The sequence below is a fragment of the Rhopalosiphum maidis genome, chromosome 1 (genome assembly GCF_003676215.2).
Source record: "Rhopalosiphum maidis isolate BTI-1 chromosome 1, ASM367621v3, whole genome shotgun sequence".
NCBI classification, from domain to species: Eukaryota; Metazoa; Arthropoda; class Insecta; order Hemiptera; family Aphididae; genus Rhopalosiphum; species Rhopalosiphum maidis.
In genome coordinates this window covers 39,996,494-40,018,246 of record NC_040877.1, presented here as the reverse complement: position 1 = coordinate 40,018,246, position 21,753 = coordinate 39,996,494, and the positions used below count along the sequence as shown (strand labels likewise).

The window sequence follows — 21,753 nt, the reverse complement described above, 5'->3', positions numbered from 1 at the left end:
TGTCGAGTGCCAACCATACTGAGATAACATAATATATTAAATATGACGACCGTCATGTATCATGGAACAGTGGATTTGTGGATGTGGAACGCAATAAGGCTTAACAACCAGACGTGTCGAGGACGAGCTAATCTCTATTCTAATTTCCACCAACCCATGTGACGAAAGAGACGTATGACGAGTGCGGATGCGGAACATCAGGATGGGGCTAGTGGATGACCAACTTGTAAGGAATAACGACCGACGACGGACACAGCCGAAGTTCCGACTGAGCGTAGAACAACAGCCGACCAACACGGGACACCGCCCACCAGCACCTCATCATGACCTATTCGTGGACGGTTTCGGGGGAATTTGAAGTCGTTCATCGACGGCACACTGTTCAGTCTGTTTATGTGGCACTCCCTCCCTTCTACTTTACTTAAACAGTAGAACCCTTTCAACACATTATTTTTTTTTCCGCTCGCCTGCGCGATTCCCGATATGAACCGTGGTCCGAGCTTGCGACAATACGAATATTGTCCCATTCTTATAATTTATCAAAATACAATACACGGTGTATCAAAGTCCACCGCTGCCGCCGACAGTACTAAGTAGTGAATAGTGATCGCATTCTATACACCATTTAATTGTTATTGTCTTACGTTTCGCCACCACCGAATCCGATCATTAACGTATTTTTAGTACCGCAGTCACGTTAATGTCGGCTAATCGTGCCGTCGCTGCTGCCCGCTAAAAGTTTTTTTCACTCGAGTTATATTAACGCACGCGGACGCGACTTGTGAACAGTGTAAAATAAAAACCCACGGACCCAGTGAGTTTTTATCGTGCGCTTCCAACACACGCACACACAAACATACACACACACAAGTACACGCCAAAATACATATACATAGTCATTATCAGCAAGTGCACCTCCTCCCACATTCGTGCACTTTAGGAAAGTGGCGGAGTGTCGTTTGTGTTTTTCGACGACTCAATCGACCGTGACACCTTCGCGATAAGTCAATAAGAAGTTCGCGGACTAGACGTGATCGAAATGGCGCAGATACTACCTATCAAGTTCCAGGAACACTTACAGGTAAATAAAAATTTGTGTGTTCATTGTGCCATCGGTTGTAGGGGCTAATGTCGCCTGTACAGGCAGCTGGCTCCCTAGTCTACGGTTAGCTCGGAGAGATGAGGCCAGACACCGGATTGTTGCGTGTGTTTTTAATATAACCCAAACGATCGTGCCGGTAAAAACCCAAACATTTCTGCGCTGCCGACGCTATCGCGTGTGATCCGCCCGTCACCTATAAATAGGTTACATGATTTATCGCACCATTTGCGCGTTACAATGCAGTAATAAGTATTTTATCAGTAATCCGTGATCGTCTCTTATATTTAAGTTAATAATAATAATAATAATAATAAGTATGCAATGAGGTAATTATATCGTGGGTTCAATCAGTTGACGGTCTTCCCTACACCCCTCTCCCACCAACTTTTAGCTTTTTTTGTCTGTTTTTTATCTTGGAAAAATTAAGTACTTAATGACAGCTCATGTATGCTTATCACCTGCCAGATGTTGAATTTTTGTTTAGATTTCTGATGACAGGCGTTTTTTGTATTTTAGAAGTATTCCATCTATTGTTGCTGCTGCTGCGCTGTATCTCTGTCAATATTATTATGTTGTACATTTTAATTCAATTAAATGTGGGTCAAGGGGAATTTTATGATAGGTACATTATCTCTAGATTATTGTGTTTTTGTAGGTATGATATCAGATGGAATTATAATAAGTGATTCATACTACTGAGCAGTTATTAGTACTTATAATTATTTTGTTTGAACTTTAAACTCCAATATTAACTTAATCTAATTGGCTTGTTTTTATAAATTTGTGTTTTATTTTTTTCTGTAGCTCACAAATGTGGGTATCAATCAATCAAATATTAGTTTCAATACACTCACTATGGAATCAGATAAATATATCTGTGTGCGTGAAAAGACTGGTGATGTTGCACAAGTTGTTATTGTTGACATGGCTGATCCTCAAAATCCAATTCGGCGTCCAATATCCGCAGATTCAGCCATAATGAATCCAGCTAGCAAAGTTATTGCACTCAAAGGAAAAGCTGGTACTGAAGGAACTGCTGCATGTAAGAGTTATTTATAGTTTTGATCTGATTTAATAACATTATTTTAAAAAATGATTAATTTTTTTTTAGCACAAAAGACCTTACAGATTTTTAATATTGAGATGAAGAGTAAAATGAAAGCTCACATTATGCAAGATGATGTGGTTTTTTGGAAATGGATTTCTCCAAATACATTAGCTCTTGTCACAGAAACATCCGTATTCCATTGGAGTATGGAAGGTAATTCTTTTTTCTTAGCATCTAAATGTATTATATTTTTAAACTATTTTTATTTTTAGGAGACTCTACACCAGTTAAAATGTTTGATCGTCATTCCACATTAAATGGGTGTCAAATAATTAATTATAGAACAGATCATAAACAACAATGGCTTTTACTCATAGGAATTTCAGCTCAAGTACTATTTTTTCTTTCTACCCTTTTGAATATAAATATAATTGGTTTTTTTTTGTTTTTAGCAAAATCGTGTTGTTGGAGCTATGCAATTATATTCTGTAGAAAAAAGTTGTTCACAACCTATTGAAGGCCATGCTGCATCTTTTGCAAGATTCCAAATGGAAGGAAATAGAGAAATGTCTACATTATTTTGTTTTGCTGCACGTACAGCTGCTGGAGGAAAAGTAATTGCAATAATTCTGAAAAACATTTTTCAAGTTAAAATATATTTCTGATTTAATAATTTAAATTACAGTTACACATTGTTGAAGTAGTACAAACACCAAGAGGCAATCAACCGTTTCCCAAAAAACAGGTAGAAGTTTTTTTTCCCCCAGAAGCACAAAACGATTTTCCAGTTGCAATGCAAGTTAGCTCCAAATTTGATGTAATATATCTTATAACTAAGTATGGCTACATTCATCTATATGACATTGAAACAGCTACTTGTATCTATATGAACCGCATTAGTGGAGATACAATTTTTGTAACTGCTCCACATGATGCCACTGGTGGTATAATTGGTGTTAATCGTAAAGGACAAGTATTATCTGTCAGTGTTGAAGAAGATAATATAATACCTTACATTAATACAGTACTCCAACATCCAGAACTTGCTTTACGTATGGCTGTACGAAATAATTTATCTGGTGCTGAAGAACTTTTTGTACGCAAGTTTAATATGCTTTTCCAAAGTGCCCAATATGCTGATGCTGCTAAAGTAGCAGCTAATGCACCTAAAGGCATTCTCAGGACGCCTTCAACCATTCAAAAATTCCAACAGGTTCCAACAGCTACAAATCAATCGTCTCCTCTACTTCAATATTTTGGAATATTACTTGATCAGGTATACCGTTGTAGTTGTACTTTAAATTTAATTTTATAAACATACATCAATTTTTTTAAATATTTATTTGAATATTTTTAGGGCAAGTTGAATAAATATGAGTCTCTGGAACTGTGTCGTCCAGTTCTTGCTCAAGATAAAAGGCAATTATTAGAAAAGTGGCTAAAAGAAGATAAATTGGAGTGTTCTGAAGAATTAGGAGACTTGGTCAAAACTGCTGATATTTCTCTAGCATTGTCTGTTTATTTGCGAGCAAACATTCCACCAAAAGTACTTATCATTAAATTTATTATTTAATTAAGTATACTCATTAAATTATTTTCTATAGGTTGTTCAATGTTTTGCTGAGACTGGCCAGTATCAGAAAATTATATTGTACTCTCAAAAAATAAGTTATGTACCCGATTACATACATTTATTCAGGAATGTAGTATTACGTACTACTCCTGATCATGCTGTTGAATTTGCCCAAATGTTACTATCTGATGATGCTGAACCTCTCGCTAATATTAATCAAGTATGAAATTAATAGTTTGGATAACTCCTCAAATAATTTTATTATGTACATTAAACAAAAATGTATTGATTTAATAATTTTAATGTAGATTGTGGATATATTTATTGAGCAAAGCATGGTTCAACAATGCACTAAATTCCTTCTAGAAGCATTAAAACATAACCGTGAAGCTGAAGGACCATTGCAAACACGTTTGCTTGAAATGAATTTAATATCTGCCCCACAAGTTGCTGATGCTATTCTTGGTAACCAAATGTTTACTCATTATGATCGTGCTCATGTTGCCCAACTGTGTGAAAAAGCTGGACTTTTACAAAGAGCTCTGGAACATTATACAGACTTATATGATATAAAAAGAGCAGTTGTACATACACAGTTGTTAAATCCCGAATGGTTAATTGGTTACTTTGGATCTTTAAGTGTTGAAGATTCTTTGGAATGTTTAAAAGCCATGTTAACGAATAACATTAGGCAAAACCTACAAATTTGTGTTAAGGTAATTATCTGAAATTTTTTGAATAAAAATAAAAATACATATATGTGTTATATTTAATATTTTTTTTTTTTAACTAGATTGCAACTAAATACCATGAACAATTGACAACTAAGGCATTAATTGATTTATTCGAGTCATTTAAAAGTTATGAAGGATTGTTTTACTTTTTGGGATCCATTGTTAACTTCAGTCAAGATCCCGAAGTTCATTTTAAATACATTTCAGTAAGTTAAATCTAAATCTAGTTTATAGTGTGTATGTTTTAGTTGAGCGAAATTTCTATGTTTAAGAAATTTGTTCAGTTAGTTATTTTATTATATTTTTTATTGTATTTACTTAAAATCAGATAATAAATACAATCATTTTTTAAATTTATATTTTATTATTAACATAGAATATAAATAATTATGAATAACAAGATGAACAACAAGAATGCATTACATTTTTGCTAAATATTTAATATATTTTTATAGGCTGCTTGTAAGACTGGACAAATTAAGGAAGTGGAGCGTATATGTCGGGAATCTACATGTTACAATGCAGAAAGAGTTAAGAATTTCTTAAAAGAAGCTAAGCTTACTGATCAATTACCATTAATCATCGTGTGTGATCGATTTAATTTTGTACATGATCTCGTACTATATTTATATAGAAATAACTTACAAAAATATATTGAGATTTATGTTCAAAAAGTGAACCCATCACGTCTCCCAGTTGTAGTGGGTGGACTCCTTGATGTAGATTGTTCAGAAGATATAATTAAAAATCTTATACAAGTCGTGAAAGGAGAATTCTCTACAGATGAATTAGTAGAAGAAGTGGAGAAACGTAACCGTCTTAAACTTTTGTCATCTTGGTTAGAATTACGTGTTCATGATGGTAGTGAAGAACCTGCAACTCATAATGCTCTTGCTAAGATTTATATTGACAGCAACAACAATCCAGAAAGATATTTAAAGTATGCAGTTTACAGTATTATAAATAACAATAAGCTAATTTTGTTTTTTTTTTTTTTTTTCAGAGAGAACAAGTTCTATGATAGCCGCGTGGTCGGCAAGTACTGTGAAAAACGTGATCCACATTTAGCATGTGTTGCTTATGAACGGGGAAAATGTGATTTAGAATTGATAAACGTTTGTAATGAAAATAGTCTTTTCAAATCTGAAGCTAGATATTTGGTGAGACGTCGTAATCCAGAGTTATGGTTGGAAGTATTAAATGAAAATAATGTCTATCGTCGTCCACTTATTGATCAAGTTGTACAAACAGCTTTATCTGAAACTCAAGATCCTGAAGACATATCAGTGACTGTAAAAGCTTTTATGACAGCTGATTTGCCCAATGAATTGATTGAGTTACTCGAAAAGATTGTATTTGATAACTCATTATTTAGCTCTCATAGGTGAATATTAAATAAGAATTATTAGTTTTTTTTTAAGTATAAATAATGTAATAATTTTTTCTTTACGTATGAATTTAGAAATTTGCAAAATCTATTAATCTTAACAGCTGTTAAAGCTGACCGAACTCGTGTTATGGATTATATTAATCGTTTAGATAACTATGATGCACCTGATATTGCATCCATCGCTATTAACAATGAACTATTTGAAGAAGCTTTTGCAATATTTAAGAAGTTTAATGTTAATCAATCTGCTATTCAAGTAAGATTTTGTTAATATAACTTAGGTTTAGAAAAATGCTTAAAAATTAAATATTTTGTGTTTACTTAGGTACTTATTGATAATGTAAAAAATCTTGATCGCGCTTATGAATTCGCTGAACGTTGTAATGAACCAGGAGTTTGGAGTTTATTGGCAAAATCTCAACTGCAAAGTATGTTTGTAAAAGAAGCTATTGACTCATTTATTAAAGCTGATGATCCAAGCGCATACATGGATGTTGTTCAAACTGCACACAAAACAGGTATTTAGTTTAAAATAATATTATTTATAAATATTTACAATTTATTTGAATGATTTATTCATATATTTTTTACTTTGATTGTAGAAAGTTGGGAAGATCTTGTACGTTATTTACAAATGTCACGTAAGAAGGCTCGTGAATCTTACATTGAAAGCGAATTAATCTACGCCTATGCAAAAACAAATCGCCTTGCAGATCTTGAGGAATTTATTTCTGGACCAAATCATGCTGATATTCAAAAGGTTATTTTTATATTTATTTTATTATGTATAGCAATATTGTATTTAATTATGTAATAATTTTGTTTTACAGATCGGTGATAGGTGTTTTGAAGATAAAATGTATGAACCAGCTAAGCTGTTGTATAACAATGTCTCAAACTTTGCACGTTTAGCTATTACACTTGTACATCTTAAAGAATATCAAGGTGCTGTTGACAGTGCCCGCAAAGCAAATAGCACAAGAACATGGAAAGAAGTGTGTTTTGCATGTGTTGATAATAACGAATTTAGATTAGCACAAATGTGTGGTCTGCACATTGTTGTTCATGCTGATGAATTAGAAGACTTAATTAACTACTACCAAGTAATATAATATAAATAATTATTTTTAAGTATTTTATAATAACTTTTTTTTTATCCATCTAGGATCGTGGTTATTTTGAAGAACTCATTAATCTTCTAGAAGCAGCTTTGGGATTGGAACGTGCACATATGGGGATGTTTACGGAATTGGCTATTTTATATTCCAAGTATAAGCCTGCTAAGATGAAGGAGCATTTAGAACTCTTCTGGTCTCGTGTTAATATCCCTAAAGTGTTACGAGCGGCTGAACAAGCACATTTGTGGTCAGAGTTAGTGTTTTTATATGATAAATATGAAGAATATGATAATGCAGTATTAGCCATGATGAATCATCCAACTGAAGCGTGGAGAGAGAGTCATTTTAAAGACATTATTACAAAGGTATGCAATTTAATTGAGTTTAATTATTCATATTTGTGTCTTTTTAATTAATGACTGTTGATATTTTTTTTCAGGTTGCTAATTTAGAACTATATTACAAAGCAATACAATTTTATCTCGATTATAAACCGCTTCTGCTCAACGACTTATTGCTTGTATTGACACCACGAATGGACCACACTAGAGGTGTTGCCTATTTCACTAAGGTACTATTAATAATTGAGGTTGTTGATTGTAGTTGAAAACATTTTTTTTCTATTTTTATTTCAGACAAATCATTTGCAATTAGTTAAAACCTACTTGCGTTCTGTGCAATCTTTAAATAATAAAGCTATAAATGAAGCACTAAATAACTTACTGATTGATGAGGAAGACTACCAAGTAATTGTTTTAAATATTATTTGTACTTAACACGATTAATTATGTTTATTCTTTATAGGGTCTACGAACGTCTATTGATGCCTTTGATAATTTTGACACTATCGCACTTGCCCAAAAACTCGAAAAACATGAACTTACAGAATTTAGACGTATAGCTGCTTACTTGTACAAAGGAAATAACAGGTGGAAGCAGAGTGTGGAATTGTGCAAGAAAGACAGATTGTATAAGGTATGTGGTTAATATTAATATTTGACATTAGTATTAGGATGTATATATTAAGTGTTTATTTTATTATGACATATTAGGATGCAATGGAATATGCGGCAGAATCAAAAAATTCAGAAGTAGCTGAAGAATTGGTTACATGGTTCTTAGAACGTGGAAATTATGATTGTTTTGCAGCTGCTTTATTTCAATGTTATGATCTTGTGCACCCAGACATCGTATTAGAACTAGCGTGGAGGCATAAAATCATGGACTTCGCTATGCCTTATCTTATTCAAGTCACTAGAGAATATGTTGCCAAGGTAGATAAATTAGAAGAAGCCGAATCCAAGCGATTGGAAGAACACAAAGAAGAAGATATCAAACCAATGATGATACGTACGTTTTATTGAAATATTTATTTTTTGTCCAGTTTTGATAATTGATTTAATTTTTATTTATATAGCTGAACCACAACTAATGTTGACAGCTGGTCCATCAGTTATGGGTAATATGTACTCGCCGTCCTATCAAGGAACTCCTCCTTCACAGCAACCTTATGTACCCCCAAGCGGAGCCCCATATGCAACTTCTAATACTCTACCCTATCAGGGCTATGGCATGTAATGTGCCTATTAAATACCCTTTCCTTTATAGCAGTATTTTATAAGAAAACAATGATGGGCTTTGCTATATTCTGATAGAAAATTTACTACCCAGGTATAAAATATTTATATTTTATAAATAATCAATTTAAAAATCATTCCAAAAAAAAAAAAATAATAATTAAATAGGCTTTTGAAAAAACATGTTCTCATCATTGTTAGATAATATTAAATAGTTAATGTTAATACTTGTTAAAAATATTACTTGTTTAAATTATTCAACCTCACTTCATAACTTATGATTTATTTGCGTATACATTTTTAATATTGATTTCACGTTAATTTTTATAATTTATTTTATTTATAATCGTATTATTATTATTATTATTATTATTATTATTATTATTATAAAACATTATTATTATTATTATTATACATTTTTTTGTAAATTATTATCTACAATTTATATAGAAATATAAAAACAAATTATAATGATAAATGTCTACGTTTATATATATATAAATATACAAATTGAACAAAACACATTATTTGTAATGCTAAATTATTTAAAAAAACTAAATTACTGTAAGGTTCTAAAATGTACATAATCTATAAAACTACAAAATATAAGCTTTTAAGCTTTCTGAGCCTGTATTCAGTAAAATTGATTTATATGTCGTATAGATGGTAAGTGAAAACATTTTACAGAAATATTTTACAGTTTTGTTAAATTTGACTAATATGATTAATTCTGTGATTTTATTCATTATATACTCCTACAAGATAAAAACTTTACCCAGAATAATAAACTTGTTAAAATACATTTTTAAGCAATTTATACAAAATATAATTTTTTTTCAATATAGATAATTTTATTTATCATTATTACTAATTACTACTTATTATTATTAGACAGTATATAATGTAAAAAATATTTGGAAAAAATAAATATTTTAAAAGTTTATAATATTATGTCAGTAAATTATGTTAATTTTAAGTTAATAAGTTCACTATATTTCTTCAATTATTCCATATTGCATAAAAGTTATTAATACATATAGCAAATAGCTAACAACATTAATTTATGCAGCATATACTTATGTACAAACTATAATGCACAATTGGAGATAACGAACACTATAATAAATCTAATATAATGACTGGATTCAATTTATAAATTGATTTGTAGTTTGTACTCTGTATGTTTTGTTAAAACCTCAGTATAAGAGTGTAAGGTTCATATTAAGTTAAACTAGGGTAAATTTTTTCCTTAGTAAGATTGGGTCACAGTTCAATTTAATATTTTTTTTATTTGTATAAGGTTGTTGATGAATAAATGTTGGTATATGGTAACTGGTAAGTAAAAAGGAAAAGCAAATAGAGGGAATTATTATAATAAAGTAATTTAATATATAGATCATTTCTTCTCAGTAAAATAGTTTAATTATAAAGTTTAAAATTTAATAAAAAATGTATGAATCAACCAGTAGCGGATCTGAAGCTTATGAAAGATGGTTAAGGTCCAAATATGTTTTAAATGTTGTAATATACTATACAATAATAAATTATTTTTTTACGTTCAAAACGTTTTTTAATAATTTCAGGGAGTTTGGTCGTTCTGGACAACCGGACACGTCCTCAGTTCAATAGTCCTTAAAAATAAGTTTCCAGTAATCCGACCCTCAACATTTTTCTGTGTATAACTAATTTATTTGACTAAATAATTCTTAAACGACTTTAACTGTTTAAAAAAAATCTAAAAATAAATATTTTAAAATCTAAACTTTCATTGATGTCTGTAGACATCTGTTCTAAAAAAAAAATAATAATAAACTACAAAAATCTAACACTTATTCGATATAAAATAAATAAATTGTGGTTATAACTTGTTTTGAAGAATATATTATATTGTTAATTAAATTCGATAATTTGTATTGATATCAAAATTTATCAAATAATAAAAATTGATAAGATATTCAAAAGAATACCATTTTTCGTATCATTTATTAAGTTTGAAGTTATAGTTATGAGTTTATGACTTATGAATTTTATGTAGTCATTATGTCATATTAGACGCGTTTTTACGAGTAACAAAAAAAACTCCATAGGTGGCGGGGCAATGAGGCGAATCCACGTCCAAATCCGCCACTGGGATCAACATTTAATACAAAACTTACAATTAGTATAATTGAGTTTTCTTAAAATATACTTCCTTTTCAGCTTCATATTTATTTAAATTAGGATCTAAAAAACGTATTTCATCTCCGGACAATTGAGGAAGAACCAGATCAAGTTTTTTTCGTAATTTGCTAAACTCATCTTTTTCTTTAGATATTTTAGTTTCTTCCTACAAATTTAATTAGGCATCTTAAATTATACAACTAGGTATTACTTTGAGTATAATAATTACCATGACAATATTTTCTTCCCGTTTTATTACATCCAATAGTCGATTATGAATGTCTTTACCTTTTTTATCAAACTTATTTTGAATATCTTTTGCATTCTCTAAAGCCTTTAGACCTTCTTCTTGTTTTGAAAGTGCCATCTATTTTTAAAAAGATTTATGATATATTTAAAATAAGTTGTTTTATGTCAGTAACCTGATATATTTATATTGAATATATATTTATTATTTCTAACATTGATAAAAACATATTTAATTTATTTTGTTTTTTTTTTTAAATTGGGAAATATTAATTACAATAAATGTACATAATATATACATTTTAACAAACTTACCAAATTCCATTTATAATTAGGAGATTGGGATTATGGTCTGTGAGCTTAAATTAAGAACTAATTAAAATATGTTAGATATTCACCTTAAACATTTTTTCGGCACGAATTGATTTCATTTTAATCTCATCGTCTAGCTCTTGTAACTTGTTTTTTTCTTCGGCTAAACGTTTTTCTAGTTCTTTAATGTGTTCTAATCGTTTATCTAATTCTTTTTCTTTTCTTTTTAGCTCCTTAAAACTTTCTTTAACTTCCACTTTGGCCTGTATTAAATCAGTTCCAGTACCAGTATCTAATTTTAGCATGGTTTCGAGTTTGTATCGCTCCGAAGCCACTTCAAAACGTTCTTCTGCTAATTTTCGCTGTTCTTCGATGACTGACGATCGAACATCCTGGACAAATTGACATAATATAGTCTTGGTATAGTAGTGTACAGCTATTACCCAAGGGTGGTCGGAGGTGCCATGCCCCCGCTATTTTATTTAATATTTAATATTAATTGTTTTATTACCTACTTGCATGGCTTAAGTAAGTATTTATACTTTTGTCTTTGCCCCCCCTTGGTTTATATTTCTGCGGGCGCCCTTGCCACTACCACTGATGACCGGTCAAAATATCTCCAGCACAAAATATTTCCTGTTAAAAATAACTTTAATGGTAATATCTCCCATGAAAATATATTAATAATATAAAATATTATGGTAATTTAAAATTTAATTTATTTAAGTACATCACTGATTGGTATATTAATTATCGAGGTATCTACAAACAAAGTTATAATAATAATTAGACGTCATAATAATAGTAATACAAAAATACATAGTAAAATAAAGTATAATATTGGAAAAATAAATAAATAAGAATTAATGTGATTTTTGAGTTTGAATAGCATCAACAAGTTTGTTGATAGCAGATTTAATTTTTGTTGTAGAAATTCTCAATACAGCGTTTAAGTGATCGTCGGTTAATGTCGACTCTTGGCCTATGGGATTATTTTCTAATCATTATAACAAGAAAATGTACTTCGGTAATCACTTTAGACATCAGTATTTTAAATTAAGTATAATAATATATTTTTTACCAGCTTTTAATAATAACTAAATAATAGATAAAAAAATTAATTAATTTAAAATATTTTCATGGGGGATATTTTCATTTAAGTTATTTTTAACAGGAGATTTTATACCAGAGATATTTTGACCTGGAATCACTACCACTAGCTACATCATGTGTCTTACCTCTAACTCTTGTTTTCTACTTTCGATGTATTGTGTTTCTGATTTTTTCTCTCGTTCCCATGTCTTACGACCATCCTCAAATGCTTTCATTGATCGTTTTAGCTCTTTATTTAAGAGTTCCAGTTCGTTTCGTTCTCGTTGATTTCTTGATTCGAATTCTTTGATTTTCATTTGAAGAGCAGACTTTTCTCCTTCCAACGTAGCCATCTGCTTATCTACTTCTTCCTGTAAATCTATAACCATTAAGTGTACAGGAGGGTTTATTAATAAAAATGAGTTAATAATATCTAGCCCAAGTGTTGACCTACTTTGTAAATTAATAGTTACTTATAAAGAAATACATTAAATAATTATATTTAACCTTTATAATTTAAAGTAAATATATGGAAATTACTACGCACTAAATTCAATAACTTAAAACAACGCAATTTAAATTTGTAATAATTCACTGTATTCAACTTTCATGATTATTTGTACACTATATTCTACTTATATTTAAATTTAAAATAGTATCGTTTATATTTTATGGAATATATTCTATGATTTCTAGATTTCCGATGAAATTTATTGTTTTGTCAAGACAGATATTATTTATTTGTTAATTTTAAGGTTACCAGCTACTTACTTAAATGTATTCTATAGACTATACTCTAATTGAATTCGCATCATATGCTTTTTTAGCTATTGTAATGAGATAGGTGTTTAATTAATAAATGTAATAATCTAACAACTAACAAGTAATAACTATTAATTAATAATTATAATAAGTACCTACTATAAATAAATAAAAACAACAAATTCTCACTTATTTTAATTTTATTAAAAACCCATTGGTTCGTACACTAAAATTATATAGCTCTTATAATTTATATTATAATAATTGAACTGTAATTACTATTATACTATTATTGCACCTACCTTTAAGTTGTTTGTTTTGAGCGCTAATTGAAATCTCTCTAGCGGTCATTTCTTCGTTGGTCAGGCGCCTTGGCTTTGAATCACGTAAACTAGATTCTATTTCTTCCAAATGGTTCATTTTAATTCTTTGTACTTCAGTAGCTTGCTTAAGATCTATTAAATGACTCTCATGAATCAAGCGTAACCTTTCCTCATACATATCTTTTAAACACTTTTCATTTTCTTTCCGTTCCGTCATATCGGCTTTTCGTTCTTCTTCCAGCTCATTTACGCGCTCCTCATAACGGTCTAGTTTCTCATGCAACACATTTTGCTGTAATCTATATATTATAGTAAAAACATTTATAAATAAAAATTAAATTGTACTCGTATAGTCGTATATCAGGGATATACACAGGGGGGTGTTTTGGGTGTTCAAACACACCCCGAAATATTTAGTTTTTGTATGATTTTTTACTTATTCTATTTTAATGTTAATTGTCATATTATACTTTGATAGACAGGTATGATATTACATTATGTTTGTGAAAAACCGGTTAACCTATTGTGTATTGACGTTGGCACAAAAGAATCCTATAATGTACATAGACACGAAAATACTTAGTTATACATGACGGAATACCTAATTACTGCAGTTATCCTATTACTCTTATGAGTATTATAAATAACAACATCTCTCTTAATTCTTATATTTTGTTATCGACATTATTGTAAACGAAGAAATAAATGAGATGAGAGAAAATTCAGAAAGTCCTTTTAAAAACGTGTGTACATGCCCTTCGAAGATTGAAAACGTATTTACGTAACAAAACTGGCGACGAAAGATTAAATGGATTAATATTGTTAAATGTACATAGAGATAAAGGTGTTAACTGTGAAGATATTCTTGACGCAATGGCTTAAACTTCGCGAAAATTAGATTTAGTATTGTAATTTTTTTATTAAATCAATGTTTATACTTAAAAATAAGTATTGTAAGTAGGTATAGCTAATTTTCGTAAAAAAATTTCGTATGTTTATTAAAAAAAGTACTACTTTTCAATTACTGATTTTCAATAACAACCCCCAAAACTTTTTTCTACGTACATCATTACGATGTAAAGTATATAATTAAAATGGAATACCTAACTAATAATTACGTAAATACTGTATAGGTACGTACAAATAGCATATCATTATAGAATTATAAATTATAATTATTAAAAATGTATGCACAATTAGATTACACTGGCGTAAATACGGGGGCGCATGACAATGCATATGCACCCTCTGGCTATATATAGCAGGTGCAAAGACATGCGTTTTTGCACCTGCTGAAATAAACTGAACTCAAAATTCCATGAAAATATAATTCTATTTTATTGTCTTATTGAATTGTTTGATAAAATATAACAGAACTGAACAAATGATAAAAATAAAAAACATATCATGTTATGCAATTATTATTTTATCATTAATAAATTACAGTTGTAGCTAATATTATAAATAATTGTAAGTAAATAATTTATAATAGATATAAATAAATTTTCGTGTTGACAAAAATATTTTCAACAATTCTTATTTCCTATGAATTATGCACTTATTGCAGTGAATACTGCATCGTGTGAAAAAAGCTTTTCATGTTATATGTTAACGGTGTTTAAAAACATATCTGCGGGCCAAGAACGTCTTAGTAGTTTATCTTTGTTCCAAATTGAAAAAAATCCACTCATTGATGTAGAACAAGTTATAGACGAGATCAATAACAGTGTGTCAGTTTCTAGATGCAACTTAGCTATAGTATAATTAATAATTTTTTAAAATATTAGAATAACTAAGTAAAAGCTAAGATTATAATAAATGGAGATTTTATTACTCATCTAATAAATGAGTTAATTATATTATTATTGTTACTTGTTATATTATGTTTATGCTTTGCACCCAGGGGGCTCCAAGACTTGGTTGGTAGGGAATAAGTCATAATTTTCACAAAACTTTATAACAAAAGATATAATATATTCTTAAGGGGAGGGGACTGGAGCCGCGCCTGATTGCACCTGCTGGAATTTAATGGAATTAGGTCAATAGTATTACTGTTATTTAAAATAATTTAATAATAACAATTATTGGTATTAGGAAATAGGAATCTATGTATGAATTTTGGTAAAAAGGTTAAATATTTCAAAACCCTTACTCATATTTAGTCTTTAAGGCATCTAATTCTAATTCATGTTTTTTTGAAAGATGATCGTTTGTCAGTTGGAATTTGTGATTCTCAGATCTTAGACGTTCTAATTCTTGTCCATCAGGGTTCATTGTAGAATAACTATTATCCATTAACAACGCCTGTACACGATATAATGTTAGATATTTGTCAATTTGTGACTTATGTACAATATAAACTATGTGTAAAGGTAGGAAGCAGTGGCGGTCAAATGATTTTGTCATGGGGGAGGCATGTGGCGTAAAAATAAAACAAGAATGTAATACATTAACATTATAGTACAATAAACATAAATTTAACTGTTATAAACACTAAAGAAAAAAATCATGGAAGGTTTTATCCCCCTGCCCTCCGTTTGACCACCACTGGTAATAAGTATTAATTGTAAATTAATTATAATCTTATTACTTTAATAAGGAGATCGCTATTTTGTTGATCTTGAATCAATGTTATTGCAGCCTGTTGTATGTCTTGTTTTTTTTTAGCTAATTCTTGAATCAATTTCAACATGGAAGTTTGGATACTGTCTTTTCCTCTAAGCAAGGATAAAATCGAAGTCGATTTTTCTTCGGCAAATTGTTCAACTTTTTCAGTTTTTTGTGGAACATCCGTTTCAACCATTGTATCAGTGGATAAAATATGTTGAGTAGATTGCGGAGCGGTAGTTAGAGTGGTCGTTTCATCTGTATTATGTATTAACCCGTTCAACCAAGAAGGAATATTTTCTGTAAAAATAAATTATAGTTTTCAAATAAAGGATCGATGATTAAGAAAGGACTAAAAGAAAATTGAGTGATCGACTTTTGTTATAAACAGTTAGTGTTTTTTTAAAAAATAATTTATGATTTTGTGTTGTCCAACTTTGTGCAAACCACTAGTAATACCGCATAATAACGTGTAGTAAATAAGCTAGCAATTTTTTTGTAACATAATTACGCTGCTGTTTGTTTTTATTTAGTTGCTTAATACATATTTTTTATTACCTCTGTCTTGTTATCAAATTTTTAGTTTTATGCCGTTTTTTTTATTATTGTTTATTTTTTAAGAACAAATTTTTGAATATTAAATCTCATCCATGCCCATTGCTTATTTAGGTCATAATATGGTTTCTGATATACATCCCGAAGATCCTAAAAATTATATTCCTATAAACTTTGATGTTTCAATTATTATAATTATTATATTAAATTTGTAGTTAAAATAAAAATAAATAAAATTGAAATACTTCCATCAATAATATTGATTAAACTAATGAATAAACAAAATAATATTCAATTAAATATCATATAAGATAAAAATATATATTGTACATTCTGCGCTTCCCCTGCCAGCAAGGTTTGCGCACGCCTATAATATGTACAACTGTAACATGGTTCTCATTTGATTTTTATAGTTGTTCTATCTATAGTGTGTACTATATATACATCGGTAATGCATATGTATTACAGACTTGAGACTACCGCTAATATAATAATCACAAACGTTTTAGATGGTTTTGTAACTAATAGCCATTAGTCCATCTACACTTTGTAGAATCGCAATAAAGATACATAGTTTTGTTTATAAAATAATGTAATCATTGAAAGCCAAGTTTAAAGTGATAAACATAATGCATTGCTGTATGCTTATATATGTTATAATTTATAATAATACAATAATTTACAAAGAATGTCTCAAAAAAAAAAAAATTATAAAAGGGGTGGGCAAGTGGGTATCGTTCTACTGTATAGTAGTGTCGGAGAGTTGATCACTAATTCACTATATAGTCTATGATAATGGATGTGTTAAATTTAAACGCAATGACAGGTACCATTGTATACGAAAAACGATTTTGAACGGAGATGATTGGGATATATGTATTGTATTATTATGATGGTAAATGGGTATTCATCGTCACCTTTAAAAACGCTACTGTTAAATTTACCTGTGGCTGCCGCGGTTTTTTTTGCGACCGTGATAGACGGTGATGTCTCCCGGCGTTTCGACAACGTCTGTGACTCGGAAATCGCGGTCCTCGTCCGGTCGACGGCGTTTCCGTTGACCGTGGCCGTTGCCGTGGTTAGCAATGGTACAGCACTTACACCCGTACCGCGGTACGTGGTATCGGTTGACGAGTCAAAAACGTTTCTAGTGGTGGTTTTATTCTTCTTAACGTCATCTTCGTCGTCGCTGAACAACAAGCCCGCCGAACGGGATGTTCGCTGTTGCGTGCTCTGTCGCCTAAAGTCATGACGCCTCGACACATTCGGTCCACCGTTGTCGTATGATGACGGTTCGTACGATGTTATCTCCACGTTGCTTTTCGGACGCAGGCCCAGCCAATCGTCTGTTGTCGTTTTTCTTGAAGCGGTCAACGATGCCGGTCTTCGCACCTCGTTACTGTCGTGAACGGACGTATACATAAATAACAAAAATCGTTTCTGATGGATCAATAGAATATAAAATTTTGTTTAATTGTATTCGTTCCAGGATTTTAGGTAGGAGGTACTTAGCAGTAAAGAAGCATCTAAGTTAGTGGTCTGGTTCTTGGTCACTTTATGCGGTCGAGCATTAAAAGTGCAAAATGCGGACATTTTGTACTATTGTACTATTATATACATAAAGATTATTCAAAATATAAGTAAACAAGTCGTTATAGCATCTATTCAAAATGAAACTCTCCTAAAGAATTCATAAGAGACAAAAATCCAATGGGTGACAGCATTAAACTACAGTGTACTCTCGATTATCCGCGGAATAGGATGGCAGGGCATCCACGGATAAGCGAATTCCGCGGATAATCCGAAAAAAATTAAAATTACGAATTAAACGTATCAACAATTACCAAAAATTATTAATATGTATTAAACAAGCGTATTGTATTTTATGTCGTTATCGATTAATTGAGTATTACCACCCAATAAAACCAATAATTATGTATAATATAAAGGTACATATTTTTTTTGTATACTTATAGTATGTAGATGATTCTGCGGAAGACAGCGGATAATCCGCAACGCGGATAGTCCGCTCGCGGATAATCGAGAGTACACTGTATATTAAATTTATGTAACCAACATCAAAAAAAGAAAATAACAAATTTCAAATTTTTAAATTCCCTACCTATATTGACTATATTATATATGATATGTAGTTTTTAACGATTTTATATTTATATTATACACATTTTTAATTTACTTTTTAACATAACTTTTGATAATATTATAGAAGTAAAAAATGTAATAAACTGATTATTTTGTCTTGTTAATAAACTATTTTTTTTAACGTTTGTAATATTGACTTTTACTTAATTTTTAGAATTTAATAATTGACATTATATACACTTACTTCTTAGGTATATAATTTATATTTACAATATATACCTACTTTTGGTATATAATAGTATTAAGAGTCCGCATTCTGAAATTAACATTTTTACCCGACCGTACAAAGTGACCATTTTCCCAGTGGTTTTCAACCATTTTGGATCCGCGACCCATCCACATAGAATTCATACTATTTGTAACCATTTATAAAAAATTTTAAAATATTCTAATTTCAAGGAAATAATATTCCTTTTTTTAATAGTATTTATATATATATATATATATATAAATGGTATTTTTAATATTAAGTTAGTACCTATGTCACAATTATTTTTAAACGTCGGGAAAAAATACTATTAATTAATTCCCTTTAGCATTTTGAATATTTTTTATCATAGTTTATTGAAAAAAAAAAATAATAATTTAATAGGTTTGTATTTTATTAATCTTATAAGTGTTATATTTAGGTATATAAATATTGTATAATACAGATTTTAAATCAATGCATTAACACATTAAATTAATAAAAATATATTTTTACAGCAAACTTTAAAGTCAAAATTGTAAGACAAAAAAAAATATTATAATTCGTACATTGTGCATATTAATTACAATTAAACCGTGATAATTATAAATTATTATAAAATAATTATAGAAAACAGAAAAAAATAAAACTTTTAAAGGATGTATAATATATGAATTTAGATTGTAAAAACATATCAATCATCTGTATTGTGTTCTTTGCTACAATATTAATGTTCCTTAAAAATTACATTGATTTACGAATTTACGATTATGGTCTCTGGACCACTGCTCATTTATATGGTGGCATAGTACTCTCCTTCCATTTCAGCTGAATTTAAAGATACGAAAAAATTGACCAACCCATTAGAATCTAGCGTGGGGAAAATTCTCTCGATTACCCCTCCTTCTCGAAATAAATGCCGTTTCTAAAGATCACTAACCAAGTACTTGTATTAGTTTGTACCTACTGTATAAAATGACAAATGTTAAGATCTGTTTACGATTTTACTATCTAAATCAACTAATTTTGAATTTTTTAAGGGCCGGCAGTCGGCACATCAACATTATTGTTTTCTCTGTCCATTTCGCCCATAATATCAGGCACGGATAGAGAATATATTTACGGAGGGGAGGGGCAATACCATGTGTGCATCGTATTTTATCGGCTGCCAAAAACAGACATCCTAAAATTTACCGGTGTGGTAGAGTCTACGGGGGGGGGGGGCATGGTCGCTTGCCCCCCTTGGATCCGTGCCTGCATAATATAGGAACAAGAATATTTTGTATTTTCACAATTACAACTCTCTGGTTTAGACGGTTCAGTTTAGGGTAAACACAGAAGCACCTATTATATATATTACAAAAAAAAAATATTTCCTGTGTATTGACAGGATAGATTTTTAATATTTTCATTTTTGAATAATAGTTAAAAATAGTCGGAATTAATTTAAATAAAAACATGCTTATATTTATAAAACATTAAAAACATTAAAAATCTATCAGGTCATTGTACAAAAAATATTCTTCTTTATAAAATATATAATAGTGCCTTTGACATAAACTGAACCAGAATCGTAATCGTGAAAATACGAAATATCTTTGTTCTTATATTATACGCGAAATGGGTAGAGAAATGAATGTAGATGCGACTGCCCCTTAAAGACTACAGTGGTTAGGAATATAGACAATAGTACAGGAATTACCAATTAATATTTTTGGAGGGTCACTTTAAAAATTCAGAAAATATTCTGGGGTCATCAAAATGTAATATAGGTAAACGTTTATCTAAAGAAAGATAAGTTAAAACCAAAAAAAATAATGAAAACCTTATTTAATTTGCAATGAAAACAAAATGTAATTTAATAAATAAATGTCTTGTTAGCGGGCCAAAAGGTTTGTACACGGATCGTCATTTGGTGACCCTCGCCTTGTAACAGTTTCCCGTCAGCCAAAAGTCACTAGTCATAACTAACATATTATATTAATTATGTCAGAGTGTGAGACCCTCCTCAACCCTTTCCATTACTTTGTATTGGCATACATTTTTTCTTGATCTTTTCTTTCACTTTCATCTCTAGTGATCAAATCGTCTAATACGTCCCAATTGTCGACTGATGACCCTGCAAGAAATAAATCATAACATAGTATAGATACATTAAGAAACGATAATTTATTCAATGTGGTTGTACTGTAGAATGTAGAAAAGTCTAAATGCCCTGTAACCACAAGTTAAAATAGCTATTATAATGAAGTTTGGCAAATATAGATCGGTTAACGGTTGTAATGCACATAATTAGGTAACCAGGTATACATTTGGAAAAAATGTAGGTGCGTCCTATATAAATAATACTTTACAGTGAATTTCAACTGACCTGTCATTTTTAGTTATTAAATTACTCGCTTTAAATTTACAACAAAATGATACTGATTTAGATTATAGCACATTCTAATTTGTTGGTTTTGTAACTTTGGGTTAACTGAATAATCATGCTCCTGCAGGAGTTGCATGATATTAAAATTTCTGGTGTTTGCGTCAATTGTTACTAGGACAACGTTCTGTGTGAGGGGTGAAATATTTAGATACAGTGGCGTGCAGGATAGTCAGTAAAGTGTATAGTATATACTTTTTTGATATCAAAGCACCCTCTAGTTTTTTTTTCAATTATTATCATTATTTGAAAATCCATAATAACTAATAATATTGTTAAATAAAAATGTTAAAGGTGGTACGATTCTATAATAATTAAAAGATAAATTGATTTTATTGAGGTTTGTGTTAGTGTATACTATATACATGTCAGAAAT

The 21,753-nt window shown here is 30.0% G+C and overlaps 2 protein-coding genes across 3 annotated transcripts; one reads left to right on the top strand and one right to left on the bottom strand.

Annotated features, from left to right (window-relative positions):
- Positions 1-461: 461 nt before the first annotated feature.
- Positions 462-8,988, top strand: LOC113550408 (clathrin heavy chain). Its single transcript, XM_026952211.1, has 22 exons — positions 462-1,081; positions 1,907-2,144; positions 2,214-2,363; positions 2,423-2,541; positions 2,603-2,764; positions 2,836-3,426; positions 3,508-3,696; positions 3,755-3,943; positions 4,032-4,439; positions 4,517-4,663; positions 4,913-5,397; positions 5,461-5,841; positions 5,920-6,103; positions 6,173-6,365; positions 6,450-6,607; positions 6,678-6,950; positions 7,013-7,330; positions 7,405-7,536; positions 7,601-7,711; positions 7,770-7,940; positions 8,018-8,315; positions 8,383-8,988. The coding sequence occupies exons 1-22, from the start codon at positions 1,040-1,042 to the stop codon at positions 8,541-8,543; spliced, it is 5,100 nt and encodes a 1,699-aa protein (XP_026808012.1). The 5' UTR covers positions 462-1,039; the 3' UTR covers positions 8,544-8,988.
- A 1,424-nt stretch (positions 8,989-10,412) lies between these two features.
- LOC113547853 (interaptin-like) lies at positions 10,413-21,442 on the bottom strand. Of its 2 annotated transcripts, none has more exons than XM_026948389.1 (10): positions 21,321-21,442; positions 20,975-21,068; positions 17,544-17,998; positions 16,028-16,344; positions 15,590-15,741; positions 13,417-13,736; positions 12,499-12,731; positions 11,347-11,652; positions 10,932-11,069; positions 10,413-10,868 (listed from the first exon to the last, which is right to left on the bottom strand). In XM_026948389.1, exons 1-10 carry the CDS (start codon positions 21,325-21,327, stop codon positions 10,701-10,703), a joined length of 2,190 nt encoding a protein of 729 aa, XP_026804190.1. In that variant the 5' UTR covers positions 21,328-21,442; the 3' UTR covers positions 10,413-10,700. The 2 variants fall into 2 exon arrangements, with proteins under 2 accessions (XP_026804190.1, XP_026804191.1); XM_026948390.1 differs by having other exon boundaries at positions 20,990-21,068.
- Positions 21,443-21,753: the final 311 nt, after the last annotated feature.

Excerpts from the sequence above, each read along its gene's own strand:
- LOC113550408 (XM_026952211.1), top strand. The coding sequence starts at position 1,040 with ATGGCGCAGATACTACCTATCAAGTTCCAGGAACACTTACAG. Across the intron at positions 2,542-2,602 it reads TCATAGGAATTTCAGCTCAA|CAAAATCGTGTTGTTGGAGC; the intron begins GTACTATTTTTT and ends TTTTGTTTTTAG. Across the intron at positions 4,440-4,516 it reads ACCTACAAATTTGTGTTAAG|ATTGCAACTAAATACCATGA; the intron begins GTAATTATCTGA and ends TTTTTTAACTAG.
- LOC113547853 (XM_026948389.1), bottom strand. Across the intron at positions 17,999-20,974 it reads AAAATGTATGCCAATACAAA|TAACGAGGTGCGAAGACCGG; the intron begins GTAATGGAAAGG and ends CGTTCACGACAG. Across the intron at positions 15,742-16,027 it reads ATAGCGATCTCCTTATTAAA|GCGTTGTTAATGGATAATAG; the intron begins GTAATAAGATTA and ends TATCGTGTACAG.